Source organism: Corvus hawaiiensis, chromosome 22 (assembly GCF_020740725.1).
Source record: "Corvus hawaiiensis isolate bCorHaw1 chromosome 22, bCorHaw1.pri.cur, whole genome shotgun sequence".
Taxonomy (NCBI): domain Eukaryota; kingdom Metazoa; phylum Chordata; class Aves; order Passeriformes; family Corvidae; genus Corvus; species Corvus hawaiiensis.
Window position 1 is genome coordinate 7,121,132 of NC_063234.1, and position 24,177 is coordinate 7,145,308.

At 55.9% G+C, this 24,177-nt stretch overlaps 2 protein-coding genes across 2 annotated transcripts; both read right to left on the bottom strand.

Annotated features, from left to right (window-relative positions):
* Positions 1–759: 759 nt before the first annotated feature.
* On the bottom strand, positions 760–6,435 carry HTR6 (5-hydroxytryptamine receptor 6). Its single transcript, XM_048326676.1, has 3 exons — positions 4,434–6,435; positions 2,736–2,894; positions 760–2,473 (listed from the first exon to the last, which is right to left on the bottom strand). Exons 1-3 carry the CDS (start codon positions 5,154–5,156, stop codon positions 2,081–2,083), a joined length of 1,275 nt encoding a protein of 424 aa, XP_048182633.1. The 5' UTR covers positions 5,157–6,435; the 3' UTR covers positions 760–2,080.
* Positions 6,436–9,430: 2,995 nt separating this feature from the next.
* On the bottom strand, positions 9,431–22,351 carry NBL1 (NBL1, DAN family BMP antagonist). Its single transcript, XM_048326523.1, has 4 exons — positions 22,246–22,351; positions 12,200–12,394; positions 11,896–12,007; positions 9,431–10,703 (listed from the first exon to the last, which is right to left on the bottom strand). Exons 1-4 carry the CDS (start codon positions 22,266–22,268, stop codon positions 10,449–10,451), a joined length of 585 nt encoding a protein of 194 aa, XP_048182480.1. The 5' UTR covers positions 22,269–22,351; the 3' UTR covers positions 9,431–10,448.
* Positions 22,352–24,177: the final 1,826 nt, after the last annotated feature.

Here is a 24,177-nt window from a genome sequence, read left to right on the forward strand (position 1 = left end):
GGCAGGCAGGTAACCCCCCTCTGTCTGGGGCGCCTCTGGGGTTTTATGCTTTGCCACAAGGGAGGGTTCAAACTCTCCCACCCCCCATCTGGGGGGTCCTGTTGTCTCACGAGAGGGGAAACAGTGGGATTGCACCTTCCAGTTTTGGTTCACACAGGGTTCTCCTCCTCCCCCCTGACCCAGCAGCCACGTTTAATCCCCCCTCTCCTTCCATCCCCTTCCCGCAGACCTTACCTGCAGATCGATCATTCCTCGTGGAGTCAGACACGGCTGGGTTTGGGGGCGACGCTGTGACCTAGCAAAGCCCCATGGTTTGGATACAGTGCCTGGCAATTGCTCTCCCTAAATCCAGCATCCAAGGGGGCTCAGACCTGCCCAGCTCCGGCCTGGAGCGGTGCCTCGCTGTGGAGGCAGGAGGGACCGGCTGTGGGATCCCACAGCCAGTTTTTCCAGCTGGTGTTGATGCTGTTGGCTGCAGGGATGGGATGGGATTTCTCTGCTCATGCCCGGGTTTGTCCACAAGCAAACACCGAATTAGACAGAACTGCCTGGTTGAGACAGTGAGGAATTATTGCTTTTGAATGCTTGGTTTGAAGAGGTCTCTCCCTCTCTCCCCCTCTCTGTCCATGTCCTGAGGCTGATTTGGTACCTAATAAACTTCCAGACTCCACAGTGCCTTTATCTGCTCCTTTTTAGCTGGAGTTGTAGTCCAAGCTTGTATTTATATGAAGCTATTGTGGGAAGATGCACATCTTGATCTCGGTGCTCAACACCAGCCCCAAGCTCCATCTGTGGCGAAATGCATCGAACAGTTTGAGGTTTGAACCTGTGCTCGGCATGTCCTGGTCACTCATCCCTGGCTCCCAAGGGATTTGTGGCAAATAAATGCCACGTTGGTCATACAAACTCCTGTTCAGTTCTGGAATATCCGTGGGCAACGTGGAAAGAAAACTAATGAGAGTGGCCTGGCGTGTGGCTGCTTCTTCCAGCATCCCGTATCCAAGGGATGCTCTGTGTCTGTTTGGATAGCGGGGAGTTCCAGGAGCACAGTCTTGGAATTAGGCAGAAGGCTTGGAGGGACAGGGTCTAGGGAGGGCACAGCAGCCAAATGCCAGCAGAAAGGCACTTGAGGAAGAATTTAGTAAAATGATTTGTTTTATTGATTTTTTTGAAGTGCCCATTTGCCACATGGCTCTGGGGAGAGGGCTGGCATTGTCATTTAAAATACAATATTCCTTTAGATTCTTATTTGAAGGGGAGGGAAAAGTGTATTTTCTAATTGCATCATCGAGGACGTGATGGGTTGTTGGAGGGAAGTGTGATGGTCCTGTGCCAGGAGTGGGAAGCTGTGGGATGGAGCCTGTAAGAGGAGCTGATCCCGTTACTACTGCGAGACACCCACAGAGCCGCAGAGAGTCGCACCCCACACCCCCACTGAACACCCAAAAATCGGTGCTGGACGTTCTGCACCAAATGCAGCCCCCACACTGCAGCTCTGCATGACGAGACACGGCGGTGCCACTGAGCTGGAACTCGCTGTGTGAGGAACCTGAGACAGACACGACTCTGGTGAGGAGATCCAGCTCCAGGAGGACGTGATGTTCCGTGGGCTGAAGAAGCCCCAAAGCTCAGTGTTCCTGCTGAAGCAGCCCCAGACCTCTCGTCCATGAGCCACAGGACGTGTTTCCACCACTCCCCTCGGTGCACTCGGAGGAGATCTGCTGAGCTCTGTGTGTGCAAAACCAAGCCTTGGTTTGAGGTCAGGGAGATAGAGGGTCTGGAGCCCAAGGGTCAGACTCGCCAGAGATGGAAAGGCCACAGGAAGGGTTAGGGGATGGTGACGGTGAGCAAAGGAAGAATGAAAGAGAGACACAAGGCTGCTTAATTCAGCAGCAGCACCTGGCTTTGCGCGGTTTGATCGTCCTTGTGACAGTGCCCGGGGCTGCCATCCCCTCCATGAGCTGCACCGTGTGCTGGAACAGGCAATCGGGGAGATGGCTTGTGGCAAATCAGCTCCTGGAGGGTTTGTGTTGGGCTCCTGGGGGATCCTTCCCAGCGCACAGAGCTGCGTGTGCCGCGCTCAGGCCACGGGGGTGCCGAGCTGCAGCTCCGTGTCCGGGGGCTCCGCATCCCAAAGGCTGACGGAGCGGGCGCCGGGGCCCGGCGGGGCCGGGAGCAGCCGGGGGTCACTCCCCGGTGCCCCGGAGTCGACAGAGTCGGTCTCAGCCTGCAGGGTGAGGACGTTCTTGAGGGACGTGGCAGCGCGGGGGCCGCTGTTGGAATTCCTCATGGACAGGGAGATGGCGCTGGGCCGGGGCTCCCCGGAGCGCCGGCAGCAGGGCAGGAACTTGCCCATGGCTCTCTTGAAGTCCCTCATGAAGAGCGGGTAGATGATGGGGTTCATGGTGCTGTTGCAGTAGCCCAGCCAGGTGAGCACGTCGAAGAATCCGGCCGGGACACAGCCGCAAACTGCCTGGGGGGACACAGCAGGGATTAGCGGTGTCCCCCACCTCAGCCCCAATCCAGAGGGGCTTCCCAGGCACACCAACGTTCCCCTTTCAAAGGAAACCTTCAAATCCCTTTTGAAGGGTTTTTTCTTTGCTGTTGCTCCCTGGGGAATTGCATCCTTGGTCCCGGAGGTCCAGCAAGACCTTCAGGTGCCTCCAATTGAACCCAGCTGGATTCCAAAGGAAAAGCTTCTGGAAACCCAGCATAAAACTCCCACAGGTTCTTACCTGTGCCACATTGGTGATGAAGAAGGGCAGCCAGGCCACGAAGAACATGCCCAGGAGGATTCCCAGGGTCAGGCTGGCCTTCAGAGCCTTCTTGCTGTGCTTGTTGGTGAACCTCCTGCTCTCGCTGCCAGCCAGGGGCTGGCTCGGGGCGCGTGGAACCTGCGGCCGGAGACAGGGAGTGGTGGGCAGCTCTCCCTGGCACCAGCACTGGCCTCTGCCCAAGAAAAGTGGCATTTGGTGCTCCAGATCCTGCAAAAAACCCTGCCAGTAATTCCCTTTTCCAAGGAGCAGGAGCAGGGCACACACCCCTAGCCCTGAAGCACAAATTAGGAAGAGGAAGCAATAGAAACCCTCGGCATTGAGAGTATGACTCTATTTACTGTGTCACACCGTGTTTCTCATTAGGCTGCTCCTTAGAGAAAAACCCAGCTCAGTCCCTGTGAGGGTAAAGCTGGCCTAAACAGGCAGCTCCAGCTGCTGATTACAGCAGCAAACTAATTATGTTTTTAAAAGCGGGACACGAAACATTTCAGCCTCCAAACACCAGAACCCTGCCCTCCATCCATCTCCTCCTGCAATCTAAAATTAAGTGATTATCTCAGCCCTCCGCTGTAATTAAATGATGCCCTGTTGCAACTCAGCTTCCAGCCCAAAAAGAGAACAAAAATCCCTACAATGAGATGAAGATGGAAAAGGTTAAAGGATGAAATTTGAGGGTTCCCTGGCTGACACCTTGTTTCTCAGCCAATTTAGGGCTTCAAGGAACCTTTTGGGCCTCAGCTGAAAGACAGGGGGATGGATTCTGCTCTTCCATGGCACAGCAAAGCCCCTGAACGTCCCCTGATCCCCTGACTTTTTTTGTGGAGTCCAAAAACCTGGCATCCTGCGAGAAAATAAGCACTTTATGATATTATCTGTTTATTCTTTGATTCTCCTTTTCCTTTTGACCGTCTGGTGCAGCTTATCACGTGTGGAGGAGCTGGCCAGAGTCCTGGCTCTGCTCTTGGAGAGAACAAACTGAATCAAGGTATTTAAAGGCAATTAAGTTTGCCTTTTCCCTGTAGGATATGAGGTCAATAAAACCTATTACAGGGAATTAAAGCTGTTAGATTTAGTGGCAATTACCTTCTCCTGGAGAAATACAAACAAGTGCAGCCACGTTTTTGTTATAAAACCCACACACTCCGGTTCCACCGGCGAGCGCGCAAGGAGGGGTTTGGCAGCTCCTGTTATAGAGCAGGTAACAAAAATAGAAGCTTCTGTTCAAAATAAGGTGCTCTCGGGAATCTGGCATTTGCTATTAGTTAAAATCCTTCTCCCTCATGTGTCTCACACCCACCACGGCCAAGATTTACGAGTGGAAAGTCAGATAAGATTAAACCCCTCAGGGATGACGCCAGCCAGGAGGGGGGCGAAACTGCGTTTATTTTGCACGCCTGAGCATTTTTATCTGAATCTTATTTATTTCTCTGCTTCTGCTCACGCTATTTCTGTGCTCACGAGCAGCTCCAGAGCTCTCCATTGCTGAGACAAGGCATGGGGCACCTCAGAGGATGTCAGGGAAGTGGATGTTGCCCAAAATCTCCCTCCCTGCGGTTGTCAAAGCTGCCTCCAACCCTGAGGCCTTCCAGGAGGCAGAAACAGCCCAGGCACCCAAATCTGGGGTCTGCCAGAGCAACGCCCCTGTGGGCACCTTACCTGCGGCGTGGCCTCGTCGGTGGTGGCCACGTTGGAGGTGAGGGAAGCCACCTGAACCGCCTGCTTGCGCGCGGCCAGCAGGATGCGGCAGTAGGTGAAGGAGATGGCGGCGGACGGCAGGAAGAAGGTGAGGCAGGAGGCCACCAGGGCGTAGGGCAGACTGACCAGCAGCCGGCACTGGTCCTCGTCCCCACGGCCGGTGACGTTCAGGGCCCGCACCTCGAACTCCAGCTCGTGCCACCCCATCTTGATGGGCAGGAAGGAGGCCAGCGCGGCCAAGGTCCAGGTGGCCAGGATGAGCGCCAGGGCCCTGCAGGACGTCATGCGCAGCTTGTACCTGAGCGGGGACGTGATGAGCAGGTAGCGGTCCAGGCTGATGACGCAGAGGTTGAGGATGGAGGCACTGCAGCACATGACGTCGAAGGAGGCCCAGAGGGAGCAGAAGTCCCCCCGCAGCACCCAGCGGCCGTAGAGCTGGTTGAGCATGGCCGGGGGCATCACCACCAGCCCCACCATCAGGTCCGACATGAACAGGGACACCAGGAAGTAGTTGGAGGTGTTGCGGAGGGAGCGCTGGGTGACGATGAGGAGGATGAGGAGGAAGTTGCCCGCTGTGGTCAGCAGGATGATGAAGCAGAGGAAGGCGGCCACCCAGCTGCTGCCCACGATCAGGGAGTGCTCCCCCAGCACGCTGGCATTGGGGGCCCCCAGATCCCCCTCCATGAGGAGCCGGGGGCAGGGCTGGCCCTGGGGCTGGGGACCTTCTCCAGCGTGGCCTGTGCTACGTGATCATTGCCAGGGCCGGGGAAGGAGGATCAGCTCTCTCCACTCCGTGTCTGTCCTCCCTTCTCTCCTCCTCCTCTCCCTCTCTTCCCCCACTCTCTCTCTTCACTGGCACTCAGGGCAGAATGACATTCCCAGGAGCCGATCAGCAGGACCAAGGTTCCCTCCCCATTACTCACAGCAGTTCCTCGTCCCTGTAAATTCCCCTGCTCTGGGATGTCCCTGGATGCTGCTTCTGGATGCTGGGGACGAGCTGGATGGCAGGATACTCGAGATGCCAGGGATGGCAGGATGCTCTGGATACTCTGATGCTCTGGATGCACTGGACCATGGAATAATAAGACACCGAGATGCTCTGGATGCTCTGCACTCAGGATACTTCAGATGCTGGGGGTGCTCTGCATCCCAGGATATTCCGGATGCCAGGGCTGCTCTGTACCCAGGATACCCTGGATGCTGGGGATGCTCTGGACTCCAGGATGCTCCAGATGCTGGGGATGCTCCGGCCCCCCGAGGCTCAGCTCTCACCCCCCAGCTGGGCTGGGCTCCCTGCAGAGCTCTGTCCCCTGGGTCCCCGAGCTCCTCCGTGCCCGGCGCTGCCGCTGCTGCAGCCGGAGCCACCAGGAGCGGCAGAGCAGCCTCAGGCGAGGACCGGGATGCTCCCAGCCAAGCCCTCCTGGGAGGAGGAAGATCCGGAGTGCGGGAAGGGATCTCTCCCGCGGCAGAGGTGCGTCCAGCCCGCAGGGAGCTGTGAGAGCGGGTGTGTGCAGGTGCCAGCCCGACTTTCACCTGCTGCTCTGGATGCACGGCAAAGGATGCAGAAATGCCGATCGAGGAGGTGGGGCTGGGGGGGAGAGGAGGAGATGAAATGAAGCGCTAATGAAAACAGGGATCTGGGCTAAACTCCGCAAAGTGGCAGCCAGAGAGTTCCCGTTTCTGCCTTAAAGAGAGACAGCCCCGTGCTCTGCCTCCCCTGCCATCCCTGCCATCTGTGCCAGCGCTGGAGCCCTGGCTGGAGGCACCTGGCAGCTGGGCCAGCAGGTCAGTGGCCAAACCTGGCCAGCAGCTCTGAGTTCCAGGCTCCATCCTCCACAATGGGCGATAAAAAGCAAAATTTTGCAAAGTCAAATTAAAAACCCAACAAACAGCTGCACACAACAGCCCTCAGGAAGCAGCCAGAGGACTCGTTGGCAGATATTCCAGCAACCTGCAGGCAGGGATGGAGGAACAGAGACAAGGGAGAGCCTGGCCCCTCTGCTCCAGAGTTATTTGGGCTGGCCTGGGGGCAGCCCAGCTCCCTGCCTGAGGGGCAGTCCTGGATGGACCCACGGCAGCCTGCCCTTCAGCAGGTGGGAGGCAACACGTGAGAGGAGCCAGCTCAGAAAACCCTTCTGAGCCTCTGTGTGTTGCTGCCACCTCCACACCCAGGGCAAACACCTCGGGGTGCTGGGCAGGGACCGATTGGGGTTTTTTAATTATCCAGCTGCCCAAAGGTGGCATTTTCCCAACAAATGGCTGTGGTTCCTGCTGGGGGAGACCAGAGCTGAAGGCAGCGGCTCCAGCACAGACCAGAGCTGAGGGTGTGCCCCAGCACCCACCCTGTGCTCCCAGGGCCAGGCACTGCCGGCTGCTGCTCGTTCCTCCCCAAGTGCCCACTAAAGCTTTCCTTAACGTGCTTCCCCTGGGAAGCTGTGCTGCAGATGTGGGGTGAGAGCCAGCTGTGCACGACGCATCCCCAGCACTGCCCAGCCGCCCACCCCGGGACAGAAACTGGCCTCTTTACCAAGTCCTGCTTTTCTAATCACCTTTCCAGCAAATTTGTTGTGCTTTTCCCAGTGCCTGGATGGGGATTCCAGGCCTGGAAACCATCTCTGATGGGGAGGTGGAAGGCACGGGGACACAGCCCCCCCACCCCACCCCGGTTATCCCCCCAGGACCTCCGTGGGGGGATCAGGCTGCTGCTGGCAAACAGCTGCTGCCACTCGTGCCAGGACAGGCTCTGCCCTCCCTCTGCTTCCCCGGGATCCTCTCCTTGGATGCTCCCAGCCAAACCTCCCTGGCCACCTCAGCATCACAGTGTGCTGGCAGGAGCCCCGGGGCAGCGCACGCACACGCGAGGCTCTGATCGCAGCAGGAGGTTTCCTTAGAAAAGCGTTTGCCCCAGGAAACCCTCACTTCCCCGGCCCATCTGTGCTGGGAGCAGAGAAAAACCCCACCCCGAGCCCACCCTGAGCAGCCTCCCCAGCCAGGATAAGTGAAGGCAGCAGCACAGATTTATCCCAGCTGGATCCACAGTAACGCTCAGTGAGGAAGTGATGCCACAGTGCAAAGCCAGGCTTCGCTCTCAGCCCTGCTGCATCCCAGCATTAGGAACATCCCAGTTGGGCTCCAGAGCTTTTGCTTCTGAGAAGGAGACTGGATCAGAACCGTGGAATCCTGGAATGGGTTGGGTTGGGAGGGACCTTAAAGCTCATCCATGTTCCACACCTTCCACTGTCCCAGGTTGCTCCAAGCCCCGTCCAACCTAGCCTTGGACACTTCCAGGGATGGGGCAGCCACAGCTTCTCTGGGCAGCCTCCTCCCAACATCCCCAGCACGTCCTCCACAGGTGGGAGGTTTTGTACACTTGGTTTGGATGTGTTTGCTGGGGAAGTGGATCTGAACTGATCAAAACAAAATGTGTTTAAAAAAAAATTGCCTTAAAATGAGGTCCAAATCCCATTATCCTACCATTGTCCCTGCAAAAGCTTCTCCGTGCCGGCAGCTCTCCTGGCCTGCCTGTGCTGCCTCCCTGTGCTGCATCTCTGGCCACATCTGCAGGGATCATGGACTCCACCAGCGCTGCTGTCCAGTACCACTGGCAGGGAAAGCAAAACCAGGTTATCAACAGCCACCCAAGTGTCAACACGGCAAAAAAAAAAAAAAGTTTGAGCCAGAGAGAGTCAAACTGGGAGCTGAGAGACCTCAGTGAGGACATCCAGGCAGTCCAGGGTTGAACACAGCAACGTCCACTAGTGCTCTGCACTCTCAGCATGTCCTTCCAGGCTTTAACTGGGATGGCTCCTTGGGTTTGAATTTGGGCAGGGTCTGGCTAACTACCTCGATTTATGGTTTCATCTGCACACCAGCCCTCCACTGCCTGCTCTGCCGGAGCTCAGGTTGTGTGGAACGGAGGTGGAGATGTCCTGCTCCAAACACCTTGAACTGCAGCTCCTGGAGTTCACAGGAACAGCCCCCTGCTAAATCCAGCCTGTTTCCACTGTACACCAGTAAAAGGGCCCTGTGACGGTGCTCAGTGACCACCATGGGTTTCTCCACCTTTTCCTGGCTGTCAAGCAAAGCTCCGTTCCTTGGGAAGACACTGCACAGCCTAAAAACTTCATGGTGACACACAGAGCACCTCTAGTCCTCCCAGGCCCTCCCTGATCAGCCCATCCCCTCTGCTGTGGCAATTCCTGCCTTAATGCAAACCCTGTCCCACTTCCCAAAGCGGAGACCTGCTCTCCCAACGTGTGCAGAGCCCCCAGAGCCTCAAGGAAGGGGGCAATAAGAGCTGTCTGCTGGCCCAGCACAGCCTCCAGCCCCTCCGGGAGCTGATGGACCTTCCCCAGGGTCAGCTCAGACCAAGGAGCATCACTGATCATTTCTGAGGGCGCATCCACACCCGCCTGGGCATCAGTGGGACCAGAGCTCTGCAAGGGCACACACTGCCCTGCGCAGGGCATGCCTGACCCAAACACCCTCGGGGAGAGCCCGCTGGCTTCAGCCGAGGTGCTCAGCCCCTCCTCACCCCCGAAGGGATGTCCAGTCCTGTCCGAGCTCGCCTTCCGAAGCGTTCCCGGGGTCCGTGAGCATCTGGATGCCAGGGAACACGCCGGACCAAGACTGTCACCTAGTGGCAACTGCGCTGGAGAAGGTCGCGTGATCCCACAGATCCCACACGAGTCCCACACAAGTGGAACCCACCGCGCTCGGCCACAGCTGCCGCGCAGGCTCCCCGGGCGGGCTCCCCGGGCCACATGCAGCCCATACGCTCAGTATTTGGGCTCGGTTTTCCTTCCAGCAGCTCTCTCTCCTCCTTTTCCCAGATGGAATGCAGCAGAAAGCTGCGGGAACCACGGCTCTCCCCTGCCCGGGACCATCTGGCACCGCTGCCTGTCCTGGCTGGTGTCCTGGTGTCAGCACTGCCAAAAACCAGACAGGCATCAGAGCACTGAGCAGTGGAAGTCAGAACTAATTTATTTAAGAAAAAAAAAAAAAAAAACCCAAAACTTGTCAAAAGGAGGGGGAGGCATCGATTACAAGCTCTGGAAGCTCTTGTCTGGACAACGCTAAGGAATCAGCTTTATACAACAGAGAGAGAGGGGCAACAGAGGCCGTGCCCACCCCGACCCCCAGCGCTGCCCGAGCACTCCCTGCACAGGGACGCTCCAGCCCTCGGGCCCCTTCTCCCTCCACCACCATGGAAGTGCAGCAGGGAGAGGGGGGACAGGGCCTGGAAGCTCCCCCGGACCCCCCAGCTCTTGGCCTTCCCCTGCAGCCCCAAAACGTGAAGCCGCAGCGCTCCTGATCCAAGTTGCTCGTCCCCAGGGAGCAACGTGGTGGCCCTGGGGACAGCAAGGTAAGGGCTGTCACCACCACGGTTCTGTCACCTCACACACAGCCCCAGGGGCACATCCTGGGGCAAAACCCTCCCCAAGAGCCACCTGATACAAAGAGCTGGACTAAGATCCAGCGGGTGCCAGGAGCGTGTCCACGCTGAGCCCGTGTGGGCAGGCAGGGAGAGAGGAGGCAGAAGGGATGCTGCTGATCCCACAAGCCCAGGAGAGATGTGGGTACCTCGAGGGGCTGTGGAGAGGCTGCTTCCCTTCTTCCTCCACGCTGGGAATGAGGAAAAGCAGGACTCAGAGGGCTCCCCCCAGGGCTGGGAGTCTGAGGAGAGCCCCGGGATCCCGGCCCAGCCCCTGCTCCCAGCCAGAGCCCCTCGTGCCACTCCTCTCAATATATTATTATTATTATGTGCAAGTAGTTTTGCATCAGGAAACGCCGAGCCCTCGTGTCTCACCCTGCAGCTCCAGCCTCAGCCCTGCCTGCGCCTCGGAACGTCCCGGGGTGCCGGGGGGCGAAGCGAGGGCAGCAATGAGACAGGAAACACTCCAGCACCCCCCTCCCTCCCCAAAGCCAGGCCCCGGCGCTCGCACAGCCCTGCCAGGACAGTCCGCACGGGCCGGGTCACTCCTCGCCCTCCTCCTCGTGGTGGTGGTGGCTGGAGGCCGGCGGCTCCTCCAGCTCCTGCTGGTGGTGGGGGTAGTGGTGGGGCCCGGGCCCCTCGTGGGGCATGTTCTCCTCGGCGTTCAGGTACACGTTGAACAGGGCTCCCTCGTGGCTCGGCTCCTTCCCGCACGCCTGGCAGCTGCAGTGCAGGATCTTCTCCACCAGCTTGTCCACCCTGGGGATCTCCTCGTTGCCTGGGCAGTCCAGCGTCACCTGGGCAGTGGGACAAGGACACGGCGGGTCAGTGCTCAGGCTCCTGTGGTGGGAGGCCTGACCTGCCCCGGGCCCTGCAGATCTGGGGAGTTTTAAGGCAGATGTGATGGGTTTCCTTCCACAGAAACAAACCCCCGGTCAGTCTGCAAGGTGGGAGTTCCCTGGGAATGTCTCATTCCAGACACTCAGGGAAAATCACAGGATCATCAAGGCAGGAAGAGACCTTCAAGATCATCGAGTCCAACCATCAACCCAGCACCAGCACAGTCACCTCTAAACCGTGGAATCACTGAATCATTAAGATTGGAAAAGACCTCCAAAACCATCAAATCCAACCTGTGGCCCACTCCCACCTTGTCACCCAGCCCAGAGCCCTGAGTGCCATGTCCAGTCATTCCTTGGACATCTCCAGGGCCAGAGACTCCACCACCTCCTTGGGGAACTTTTTCCAAAGCCTGGCCACCCTTTCAGTGAATTTTTTTTCTTATATCTAATCTGAACCTCCCTTGGTGCAACCTGAGGCCATTTCCTCTCCTTCTTTCACTTGAGACACAGCAGAAGAGACCGACCCCCACCTCATTCCCACCTCACTCCCACCTCCTTTCAGCACCCACTCCAGCAGGACGCGGCTCCCAGGCACTGCTGACACTGGAATATCGGTGTGACAGCAAAGGCCACCCACAAGACACGATGCCGAGCAGCTCAGGGAGTTTGGACTAAACCTTCTCATCAAATGTGAGCCAAAAGCGAGGCAGAGCTGAGCCGGTTCCCTGCACTCTGGGCTTCTCTTGGGCATGGGATTATGGCTCTGCGAGGCTCAGAGGTGACACAGAACCGTGAGACCTAAGGATGACTGGCTGTGGGAGGCACTTCTGGACATCAAACATGGCAAAATGTGCCAAGGGGGAGCAGGAGACATGGAGCAGTGGAGAGAGCGGGCATGTGGATAAGCACAGGGATAAATAATACAGGGAATGGGATGAGATGGTTCTGCAAATAGAGGGATAACAGATCATTTAGCAGAGCTTCCAGCAGCTCCTTCCACCCAGGCATCTCCAGACAGGGTACAGTCACCTGAGAGACACCCTGGAAGCAAACTACCAGTGGGAAAACCCCAGGGAAGGAGAAGGACTGGCCCTGAAGTGGTGTCAGAGCAGAGCCGAGGCCCCATGGAGCAGAGCGGGATACTCACGATTTCCCACATGGACTGGGCTGGCATGCAGGAGTCGCAGTGAACCAGGGACTCTGTGGACTGGGGGAAAGTGTTGGGGACGCTGTAGCTGAAACACTGTCCCAGACAGGCCCTGCAAAGAGAACAGGAGGGTGGGGGCTCAGGGGAGGTGCTGCTCTTCCCAGCAAAGGCAGAGGAGATGTGACCTTCCCCTGACACAGACAGAGGCAGGACACCGTGCCCGGCTTCTTGTGCGAGTGACAGTCCCCAGAGCCACTCCCGCGCCATCAGGTGCCTCCAGCCCTGGGCTGAGATGGATCTTTACCTGTTCTGGATGGATTTGGACTCGCAGCCGCTGTGCCCCACGATCTGGGTGATGTTCTTGGCCTCGCACCAGGCGCTCTTGTCCGGGAAGAGGGCGAGCTTGTTTATGGGTGGTGGAGCAGCCAGGAGCAGTGCTGGGAACAGGGCCCCCACCACGAACCATAACATCATGGCCAGCTCTGCCAAAATCCTACACCTGGACACAGAGAGCAAAGCGTTAGCAGCAAAGAAAACTGGCAGAGCAGCCCATTTCTCCAACCCCATGGGAGTCCTTGGTTGTTATAAGCCCAGGTCCATCCCCACATCCCCCTCCACAGCCACTGCCGAGGCCAGGACAGCTCCCAGAACACTGCCCGGGGAGTGGGATGTGCTACTCTGCCTCTTCCCTCTTCAGAACAAGCTCTGGGATAGTCAGATACCTGCACCACCTCTCCCAAGCTCTGTGCCTGGAACAAGAGCAGGCTTTTCCTCATTTCCCACCCAAAGCTGCACTGGGAGAAGTTTGCAAACCGAAAGTGTCACCGCCACGGGCTGAGCCAGGCTGGAGAAGTCCCACACCACAGAAATGTTATTATTTGAGGAAGGAACAAGCTTTCCCACTTCCTTTTCTCCCACTTGAAAGCCAAAGCCGGCCTTGCTGCCAGCCTGGCCGGGGCCGAGGGGAGGAGGAGCAGCAGCAGATGTCGCTGCAAGGCAGCAGCACGCAGGGGAAACCTCAGCCCAGGGGCTGGGAACCCGCAGGAAGGAACAATACAACATTTATTTGTACAGAGCCGCTCGAATCCTGCAAAAGGTTACTCCAAGAACGGGACCTGGGGCTGCAGACAAGGGGGGGCTCGTCACAAGGACAAACCTCGCTCGCAAAGGTGGGCGGCTTGGAGGTCGCTCCCCAGCCCCAGAGAAATCCCCACGAGGTTTCCTGGCTCTGCTCTCCCGCCAAGGCACCTGAATTAACACTCCCAATCGCTGGGGAAAGGCAGATGGAAAAGCATCGCAGGAACAGGGAAATATTTTCCTGTGTGGGGTTTGGATGGAGTCACGGTGAAAGGCATTTGTACTTCCTAAAATATTTGTTAGAACCATGTTATTTGTTATTTCCTTCTATTTATTTATCCAGACGACAATCCAAAGCCCACACTGGAAAGACTGCTGTTGATTCCCGTGGCTCCTGGGCCCAGCCCTCTAACACTTGCTGGGAAGGAGAGGAAAAATGCCCTGTTCCTCCAGAGTCCTCATCCACACACCCTGGGCTGCAGGACCACCAGACTTATCTGAACGATTGAGATGCCCTCCTAAGCACTCAGGGATTTTAAGGTCATTATAGGATTTTGCCCTGTTATCCCTCCCTGAGCCCAGCCTCCTGGATCTGAATCAAAAGACAGATGAGAAAGATTCTTCCCAGTCTTCCATCCCAGGGCACCCAGAAAAGAGCATCCTCATTCACGGGATCTCTGGAGGAATCGTGTGGGGTCTCTGCTACATTTCCTCATTTCCTGGTGATACAAGAACCACGGTCATACAATGCAGCGACACCTGCAAAGCCCTGGCTTCGTAATCCTCCCAGCGCCTGTGGGATGTGAATCCCATGCATCCCTGGTGGGAATACCTGCACAAAGGCTTTGCAGGTGTTGGCTGGAGATCAGCAGAGGGTTAAAACTCTGAGCTTGCACTGCCACTGATGAGAGTTGTGGGGTTAAATACCTCTGTCCCAGAGAGGACTCTTCTGCCTGAATTTCTTTTTCCATTTCAGTGGGAGAATTCTGCAGTTTCTGAAGGAAGAGCATGGCTAAGTTGCACATGCACACACGCTTGGTTTGTTTTCTGAAACAAGCATCACTCATTCCTCAAATGCCAGCAGCTCTGTGCTGAGGAATCCTGCTCCCAAAGGCAAGTCCAAGATCAGGGCTTGGATGTGACCCAAAGAGCAATCACAACCCCCTGGGGAACAGCCCAAATTCCTCTGGAGGCAGCACACAAGTTCACTTCCACATGTCCGATTAGAGAGCAATTTCCTTCTTTCCTAAGAAAGGTGGGGTTTTTTCCAGGTTTCTGTGCATCTCTACGCAGCTGCAGAGACAAACATTCCTGTCTGTGCTGCCCGTGCTGCTGCCTGGGATCTGTGTTCCTGGAGGGAGGTGTTCCATGGAGGTGTTTCCGCAGCGCTGCTCAGAGCAGACCCACTGCCAGAGGCACGAGGGATCCTCTCCCAGCATCTGGGCTCCTGCGAGGAAGATGAGTGAGGCTGTGCTCTGCTAAAGCACAGGCCCTGGCCTGGATTCAGGAAAGCACTTAAACACATGCTGCAGCCTTCTCCTTTCCTGAGCAGAGATGTGTTCGTAACCAGGGCCCCCACAACCGCTGGTCCCATGTGCAGGGGGGTGGTGGAAGAGTGGGGAATTGGGTACCCCCAGCAGGGGAACCAGGCACCTCTTTGGAGCTGGAGCAATTCCAAGTCTCCCCCATCCCTCAGGGGAGCCAGCACTGCTATCCCCCACTGACCTGCAGCCCTGAACACACCGCATCCACAGCACAGGGTGTTTTCCTTCTCCCAGGAACGTCCTGGAACCCGCAGGGCTACTTTTCTAGTAAGTAACAAGGTTTCTGCCAGTGCCTAGGAAAACATCTGATGCAGCTGAGTTTGGGAGGGAGCCGGGGCTGGGAGCAGCGTGTCCATAGCTCAAACCAGTCATGCGAACAGAGCTGCCACCAGCACCATTCATCTGACAGCAGCCACAGGGACGGAGACAAAAGCACCGTGTTCCTTCTCCCCCCGGCTGGGAAAGGAAGGGAAAGGAAAAAAGAAGACAAGGCACTCGAGGAGGTTTGCAAACTCCCGATTAAATAAAGGCATTGAGCACATTCCTCCGTGACAAGCTAAATTACACGTTGCAGCCCGAAAGGAACAAGTGTGTTCCCCGGCTGACCCGGCGGAGCAGCCACTTCCCGGCACACAGGGGCTTCTTTCTCTTCCCCGCACCGAGGCACATTTTTTTCCCCGCTAGTCAAAGCTCTTCAAGCAGAAAGTTCAGCTCAGTTCCGGCAGACCCACCGGCCCATGAGGGTCTCCCCCCGCTCCCTCTGCAGGGAGCCGCATGGCAGCTTCCTCGGCATCCCTCGGGCAGCATTTGGGAAATAAATGACTCAGCCCCGGACCTGGCACATCCCAGCTCCCGACACAAACAACTTCTCAGCGCAGGCACAGCTGCAGCCTCGTGGTGAGCGGCTCCGGAGCCCTTTCGCAGCCCGTGCCCGAGGAGCTGAGGGGCTGGGGGTGATGCCATGAAGATTTTTTTTGCCTTTTCTTTTATACCTTTCTACAACTTCTGTATTCTCAGTGCTTTTCGCCTACATTCTCGGACTTGTTTGTTCAGCTGGGAGACTCAGCATTTTAGAAGCTTCGTAGTTAGGGATCAGTGTGCCCCAGACCCCAAGGTCCTCTCCAGAACACATTCTGTAAACTAAGATAGAACCATCCAGGGGAAGGTTCCTTGGGGAGGGGGGCTCACTCGAGCCTCTCATTGGGGAATCTTTGATAGATGTGCTAATTAGTAGCACCTATAATGTTATACCAGATCTTTTGGGGGTGGGCATTGCGGGGTGCATTTTGGTGCATATGACCTGGACATGTGCACCTAAGGATCCTTAAAATAAATACCAAAGTAAAATCCCTTTTTCCCTTCTAACCATGTCTGACTCTTAATTTTAAGACCAGGAAAAGGCATTAGTGGGTCTCAGGGTACCACCCCAGCACCCCTGCGAGACCCTGGAGTTCTGCCGACAGCTCAGCTTCCCACTTTGGAGATCTTCTGGAACAACCTCAGAAGTTTTGTGTCACCTAGAGGAGCTCCTTCCTCCCATCCCAGCAATCCCAGCGCTCTCAGGAGTCCCTCCAGTAGGATAACACCTGGAAGCAGCTGGGAAAATCCACATCGCTACATCGGCTGGAGGACAATCACTGGAATTACCTCGGAGGCCACGTTCCCACCATCCAGCCCACAGCTGTTCCCAGACATTTGGAAACCAAACACTTCTGGAGGAAAATAAAACAGATCTAATCAGTTTTACCCTCTTTTTCCAGTGGGAAGTTTACACCATAACACAAGACAAGCTTGCAGGTGGACATGGGGAGCGTTTCATGAGTTGTTAAATGTGTTTATAGGTATTTTTCTTATCCAGAATCTTGCAATTCTGCCAAATACAGAGAAGCACAAACACAGGTAGATTGTGCTCACGGCCACACACGAGGCACCCCAGGCTCTGAGAGACAAGAACCCCCAAAGCTTTACAAACATCACCTGGCCAAGGCTTCCAGCCTGTGAACACGGCCCAGAAACAGGGTCCCCCTCATGCTGCAGCTCAGGAAAACGGGGCACCTCAGTGCCTCACTCAGGGACCCAGGTCCTTTGTGACACGCGAGACCTCAGCAGAGATGGACACGGGGAAGGTTTCAGCTCCTGGTCCGGGTCAGAGCTGCGGTCGCCACGTCCCTCTCCGGCCTCCCTGGACACGGGGCTGTCCTCCCTGACGGAGCCAGCTCCTCGCCCAGCCGGGCTCTGCGCTCACTGGTGAGAGTGACCCCAGGCTGGTGTCAGACAGAGTCGCAGCAGTTCGTGTGCCACTGGTTGGTTGTGGTGTTTCCTGAGAGGAGCTGCCACACGGAGCAGAGCAGGCCCCAAAGATGCTCCGTGCCTCAGTTTCCCGGTGCAAGAGCAGGGACGGGGGAGCACCGAGTGAGCTGATGGGTGCAGGGAGGGTGCAAAGCACAGGGAGGTGTTTGGAGAGCCAGACTCCCTTGGAGGGAAGGCTGCCCCGGGCAGGAGGGAGGGCTGGCTGCCAGCAGCCCTTGCCCCACATTCCTGATGGGAAGGGGCTGGGGGAAGGCACAGGGCAGGTGGGAGCCGGGACAGCGTGTGGGGGAGTCACACCAGGACACGGCGCTGCAGGGCAGGGGGGGAAGCTCTCCAAGGACTCGGGTGGGATCACTCCTGCGTGTGCAGGTGGCCAGGAGAGATCTCACTGCAGGAAATGCTGAAAGGAAAATTATTATTTAGGCACCTAAAAGGATGCAAAGCCAGAGTGAAGTGTCTGCTTGACACTTCAACTGGAAAGAAACATCCCAGAAAGATCCAGGGCACGGCTCTCCTCAGACACAGGATTAGGTCGGTAACTTCTGAACACCACTGGGGATTGGCTCTTGGGAAACTCAACTCAAATAATATTTGCTTACATGGAACAAAACAATTTATAAGCCAGCATTATTAGCAGGAAAAGCTTAAATCTCAACTGCACAAAACGGAAAGTCACTGTGTATTGAAAAACATCTATCAAAACAACAGATGTTATTCAATACCTGTTTTTATTCAATACTTCCCCCTTTCTGAAATTTGCATTTAGCTAAAACTTTACATTTTTGGGGATCCTTACTGTAGTGACTGTAACAGCCCAAAAGGATCTGATTCAGGTACAATATGGGCAGGGGACAGGGAAGAGAACTCTGCACTGGGAATGTCTGGAGGTAATTCTTCAGGACAGCAGGACACAAGAGTGTCCTTAACTGAGCACAGAAATCTCTCCTGAGCTCAGAGCTCCAGTCTTGCTTCACTGAGCTGCAAAATCTAGGGAGAAATTACAAAAAAATAAACAGGGAACTACCACAGGAAGACATTTGATATTTAACAACCACAAGAATCCATCCTAAGAGCATTGTGATAGTGGAGCAAAAGCTGTGTCGTTTCTCACTGTGGACCTGGCTGTGTCTGCTCCTTTCAGAAGCAGATGTTAGAGCTTCCCTTTCTGTAACATATTAATTTCCACTCAAGCATGGTTGGGCAAGCCACAGAAATAAAGCAGAAATAAAGAAAAGCAGTGCAGCTTGTTTAAAGCCCTCTGCCCTGCCCACATCGGCCAGAATGTCAGAAGATGCTGGTACGTAGGGAGTTTTAATCTGGCTTCTCGACCATGCACTGAGCACTTGGGAAACTCATTTTTTGCGGCTGGAAAAAAAAGTCTGAGCTGCTTTACCTCCAAAAGTCATTGGAAAGCTACCTCTGGACTTAGATAGGCTGAGGATGGGGTCCTGGAGGATCTCTGCTGGAAAAGGGACACACTAATGGCCTGTGGAAGAGGCAAGAGTCATTTAAACAGTTTCTGGTAATTTATTTCAATTGCTCGATTTCTTCAGCATTAAGAACAATCACGGCCAGGAAAATGCATCAACCTGAAGCTCAGGAACATATCCTGGCCCCACACCTCCACTCCCCCTCTTCTTCAAGCACGTGGGACTCTGCAGCCCCCAAGAGCAGCGGGACAAGTGGGATGGGAGCAAGGATCAGCTGTCTGGGGACCTGGGACACAAACCTGGGACCAGCCTCCAGCAGCAGCGCTTCTGGGGAGCAGCGGGACTGGGAAGCCTCGGCACGCTGGGCAGAGGGAGGGGGTCCCGGCTCTGCCCGAGCCCCTGCACAGGGCAGGGCCATCTGAAGCCATGGCTGGAGCATTCCCAGCGCTGGGTCGGAGCTGATCTGAGAACCAGGCGCTTCCCAGCGCAGCTGGGAGCAGCGTTTCAGCCGCAGGCCTCGCTCACATGCCTGGGCCTGAGCGGGGCCCAGCTGCCTCCTGCTTCTCCTGGAGCTGGTGTTTCCCACACAGCCGCAGAGCCGGGAGAGCCAGCCTGGGGCTGAGGGCACCTGGACGTGCAGGAGGGCGGTGGGTGTCCAGCAGCCCCTTGGAAAATCCACGGATAACAGGGATTTTGCTGCTCTCTCCAACGCTGTCCCTGACCCTTGCGAGCAGCAGTTTCCCACCCAGCGTGGAAAGGGAATATCTCCTCCTGCAGCACAGCACCACTGCCGGGAGCCCGACCATCATCCCCCGCCCGCAGCACCTCCCCAGAGCACCTGGAGCTCAGTCACTCCAACTCCCTGTGCGGCTGAAGCCACAACCTCTCCCCTCCCTGTCGGAGCACAGCTTTCACGAGTGGGCAGCGAAACCCCCGGAGCCTGCGGGAAGGGTCTCGGAGCCGCTGGCTGCTCCCGGGTTGGGTTTGCAGGTGGGCAGCGGCCGCTGCCCCGGGGAGCGCTTCTCCCAGCAGGCCCCGTTCTGCTTCCACTTAAGAGTGAGGTAAACTGGGACCGGCTCCTCCAAATGACTCCACTGGTGCAAATGAGATCAGAATCTGGCACCGCTCGTCTTACTCAAAACAAGCCGAACTGTAACCAGATAAAACCAGTTCCAGTGCAGAGTAGCCACCAGGATGATGATTTTTTTAATTCCTGCAGGCAGCGAGGGGAGCTGTCTCGGATGCCAACCACGCTGGCTTTCGCCTGGCTCGGTCATTCATTACCAAACTTGCATAAAAACCCAACGCAGCGGGGTTGCGCCTGCAGGATCAGGTTCCCAGCTGCTGGAGCAAGAAGGGGAAAGAGGGAAGGAGAAAAGAGCTTGTGGATGGAGCCGTAGATCTTTCAGGATCCACCCTGCTGTCTCCCTCTCCCTTTATACCCATTTAGGCCATATCTTGGTCACAGCTGCAGAAGTTCAGTGACCTGATGTATGCTAACCCATGACACCTGATGTGGCTTTGCCCTGTTTTAGTCTCTGCTTTACATCACACCAGCCCCCTCAGTTTTGATGGCATAAACCCAATGTCTGTGTTATTTACCCGTGGCACTGACCAAAGCAGAAAAACACGCACAAGTGCAGGGCCAGAGGGGTTTGGGGGTAAGGTAACAGCTCACAGCCCAGCTGGTATTTTCAGTCGCTACCAGGCCTGACCTCACACTTGACATTTAGACAGTTTCTCCTAAAACTGCAGGATTGGGCCCAGTAACCACAAAGAAATCACACTGTGACCCGAACAGTGCTCCTTTCCCTGCTCTGGACAGGTTGCCTGAGCTCTGTGTCAGAGAAGAAGGAAGCTTAAAGCACATCTGAGAGTGACCCGAGCAAGGGCTCCATCCTGACACCATTTCCAAAGCTCAGCTCCACAGGGCTGCGAGCTCGGCTGCAATGGGGGCAGCAGCCCAGCCCAGCTCCACAACTGCTGGGATGGGTGCTGGGTTGTTCCGTTCCCACCCTCGGTGCTAATTTATGTCCAGGAAAGCCCTGGCCCCCACCGCCCCACGTCCCTCCCTCCCCAAACAGCACCGCACAAGAAACAAAGGTCTGGGGAGCAGCAAGCACAGCCCTGCCAGGGCTAGCAGAGGACAGACCACCCCTCGCTCCCACTCCGGAACTCCCCCAGAAGGACAATTTTATCAGCTGTTCAGGTTTTTAAGAGTCTGATTTGAGTGGGTGTGAAGTTTCTTTGCCCTCAGCCGTGCTGAACCCCATCACTCTGCTCCTTGCTTTGTCACAGGGGATCTCCGAGCCCGGGCGACTACAGAGGAGGGTGTTTTTTTCCAGCAGACTTCAAAACAAAAAGAGCAGGAGCAAGGCCCGAGGACGGAGCAAGAACCCGGCTCTGCCTGCCCCGTGGTCGGCTATGGGATCTGGCAGAGGTACTGCTAAAGCTTTAATGGGAACGGCGCGGAGTTTGGGCAGGAGGAACTGCCCGGGAGTTTCCTCTGCTCCTCGGGCAGGTTTCCCATGGCTGCACCAGCTCGATCCGCCCTCGGCAATGCCAGCGCACGCCGCGAGCAAAGCTGCTCCAACACGGGCAGGTCTTCAAGGCTCCTTGAAAAGCGTTTTGGCTCGGGGCCCAATCCTGCACCTCCAGAGCACCCAAAATTCCCTCCAGCTCCACTGTTTTCCTCGCTCCGGAAAGGCGACCGGGCACTCGGGAAGACTTTGCTCGTTTGCCCTTTTTGTGAGACCGCAAACTCCCCACGCTGGAATTCAGCGCAGAGAGGTCACGCCAAGAGCCCGGATTCTTCTCAGGGCTGTTTGCAAACACTTGGGATTTTTATACTGAAGGCAAATTCCATTTCCCATCCTGCGGTTTGCAAATTTGAGGCGAGCAGCCTTTTACGAGATGAGAGACTGCCTTCAAAAGGCAGAAGTGCCCAGTGTGTGCAGCTGATTTTTGGCTGGCTGGACATTGCAAAGGGGACACTGAGTGCTTCGGCTAAAAATACAAGGGAAAATCTGGGTCTCTCCATATCACTAGGATCTTTCCCACTTGTTTCAGTAGGGTGCAGATTTCTCCCAAAAAAACCCGCATGGAAAAGCTACAGTGTCCTAAATCCACAAACACTTCACACAGGCTGAATTTTTAATTTGATGGGGTTAATCCTATATGTAAAAGTTAGGTTGTGGAGCAGAGCAGAACTTGCTGGTGCCCTCGTAAGAGAAATGTTAGTAGGCAATAAGGGATTGCCCAGATTAACTTTAATGCAGCCTGAAAGCAAGCTAAAGCATGTTCTATTCCCAAAACACCTCCCAGAGAAAAAAGAGAAAGCCCCACTGATCTTAAAATGCAGAGATTATTGTACAGAACAAATAAAAATTGCTGCAAATACTGAGACAAGTTGAAATGCTACGTTGGGTTCAAAAAACAGGTAGGGCTATATTGGATATAAGCTTTCCAGTAAGTGCCTAAAGTATTTCCACGATACAAGGATGTAAATTAATCCCCGGGATGATCTTTTCAAGGAACAAAAGTTTACTGCCCTGCCATCGGGAAAACTTCTTTCTTTTACGATCGTTGAACTACCCCACGTCCGCTGGTGGTGTGGTTAATCGATACTGAGCGTTCCCGTTCTTCCCTCGGCACTTTTGTTTCAAACCCCGACAGGGATGGGAAGGAGGGAAGGACTCTGTACCACAGATGTGCGACCGACACAGCGCGGCTCCCCGGCTCCCAGGCTTTTATTCTATTCGAGCTAAAGCGGCGGTGGAAATAGTTTAACGATTGCAGAGCAGATCCCCCCAAGTCCGCCTCATCTGCAACCGATTTCTGCCCGTGGCAACATCCTCATCCTCCCGGCCATCCATCACCGGCGGGGGGAGAACGAGAAGCGAGAGGAAAAGAGGCGGAAAATCTGGTGCGGGGAAAAAGCAGCAGGTTCGGGCGGGGGTGGGGGGCACACAAAGCCGAGGGCTACTCACCAGCCAGGCGACGGCGGGCGCATCCCATGGGGTCCGGGGCCCGGCGGTGCCCGGCGGCTGCCGCATCCCCGGCGCGGCGGGGCGGCCTCGGAGGGAGGCGCGGGGCGGGCGGGAGCTGCCGCCTCCCTCCCCCCGGTGCCGGGCTCCGGGCGGTGCCGCCGGCCCCGCCGCTCGCGATTGCACAATCGGGCTGGGAAGGGAGAGGAGGGGAAAGGAGGGAGGGACGGCCGGCGGGAGGAGGGAGCGGCGGCGGCAGCGCCCGCCCGCCCCGCCGGGGTCCGGGCGTACCGAGAGCCCTGAGCAGCCCCTGCGGCCGCCGGGCTCGGAGATGAGAGCCGGAGCCCCAACACCCCGGGCACGGAGCTCACCCACCGAGCTGGGCCGTGAAACCCCCGGCAAGTGTTAGAGCTAACGGGGAGAGCCCGCTGGAAACGCCCGGCCACAAAACGAGGGAGCTTCGGTCAGGAGAGCCTAAGGGAATGTCCCAGCACTTGCCCCTGCAGTGGCATAGAGTCTGGATTGGGCTCACTGAACGCCAACAACTCTTATTTAAACATCATTCGTGATACAGAGTGCTTGGAGCAGAGTCCTGGCTGCAGTGAAGACTTTGGGAAAGTTCTCCAGCACTTGAGATGACGGTTTTCTCTTTTGCTTTTCCCTTCCTCTTTCACATCTTTTTCTCTTATTTCTCTTTCTTTTTTCTTTCCTTCTTTCCCTTTCCCATTAAAAAACTAACAGCCAAACCCCATGCCAGAGAAGCCCCATTCATGGCTCTCTCTCAGGTAGGATAATTGCTGGAAACCGAAGGGCTCTGTTTCTGTTAAGGCACAATTAATCTAAAGAGGCCCCCACATTAAACACTACCCAAATCAAAAGATACCTGCCAGGCTTGGCTGGGTTTTGCTGGCTGCTTTTGGTGTGAGGATTTGCATAGAGATCAGAGAAGCAGGAAGGGGAGATGGCAAGAAGCAACAGCTGTGCTGAGAGAAGTGTTGGTAGCGCCCTGGCAGCAGCTGTGGGGAGAGGCTTTGGGGCTGGGTGTTTGCTGGAGGAGGCTGCAGGCTGCCAGTGAAGGAATGGTTTCCTGCTGCTCGGTTCCTTCCAGCTCCAGGATAATAGGATTTGTAAACAGGGTGGCAAAAAGCTGCCTTCAGCATCACTTTCTTATCCTGCTAGACGCAACCTACCCAGCCCCGAACTGTACTGCACTGCTCAGCTCCAAAAGGGCCAACAACAGAGGAACAGCCTCTAGCCATGACCACACACCCCAGCAGGAGCCCAAAATCTGGCTTCCCAGCATTTTCACCCACTGCTAAACCCGGGCCTTTGACCAATGCTCTACCTTGCTCCCTATGGCCAGCATGACCAGCAGTAAATCCCTGCTCAGGAGGCTACTTTATTCTGAATAATATGAGTGAAATAAGAGACATCTGAGACTTTGAAGCAAGTTCTCACAACGAAAAATAAGATGTAGATGAAACCAGCTAAAAAGCAACAGACCACGGGCATTAAGGTGAAATTCAGCCAAGTGTTTCGTTTCAGTCCATGGTTCAGTGTTTGGATGAGTTTTGTGGGATCCTCGGCTCTGGGGTGTGATTGTTCTGCAAGGAGCTGTGAGCCAGCGTGCAGTTCATTCACTGCTTCCTACTATTCATCCCTGTTCCAGTTCTGTAAACAGCATGAAAGGGAAACAGCAATCTGTGAATCTGGGGGTGGGGAGGCAGGCGGAGCAGGGTTCAGGTTTTCTGGTGTCAGGAGGAACAGGCAGAGGTGCTGCAGGACAGAGCGGGTTGGCTGGGGGATGAAAGAAGCTGCTGAAAGGCTGTCAAAGCCCTGGGCCAAGACTTTTCCCCTTCTCCTAGGCAATGTGATATCACAGCCAGAACAAGGAGTGATGACCCGATGCCTGCAGATGTCATTTGGACAGACTCA

What these genes read in the sequence shown, in the direction of transcription:
- HTR6 (XM_048326676.1), bottom strand. Translation starts at nt 5,156, where the DNA reads ATGGAGGGGGATCTGGGGGCCCCCAATGCCAGCGTGCTGGGGGAGCAC. An exon ending in CCGACGAGGCCACGCCGCAG is followed by an intron (nt 2,895 to 4,433) that starts GTAAGGTGCCCA and finishes CTCCGGCCGCAG; the next exon opens with GTTCCACGCGCCCCGAGCCA. An exon ending in TCATCACCAATGTGGCACAG is followed by an intron (nt 2,474 to 2,735) that starts GTAAGAACCTGT and finishes GTGTCCCCCCAG; the next exon opens with GCAGTTTGCGGCTGTGTCCC.
- NBL1 (XM_048326523.1), bottom strand. Translation starts at nt 22,268, where the DNA reads ATGCGCCCGCCGTCGCCTGGCTG. An exon ending in CGCCCGCCGTCGCCTGGCTG is followed by an intron (nt 12,395 to 22,245) that starts GTGAGTAGCCCT and finishes CTCTGTGTCCAG; the next exon opens with GTGTAGGATTTTGGCAGAGC. An exon ending in TCCAAATCCATCCAGAACAG is followed by an intron (nt 12,008 to 12,199) that starts GTAAAGATCCAT and finishes TTCTCTTTGCAG; the next exon opens with GGCCTGTCTGGGACAGTGTT.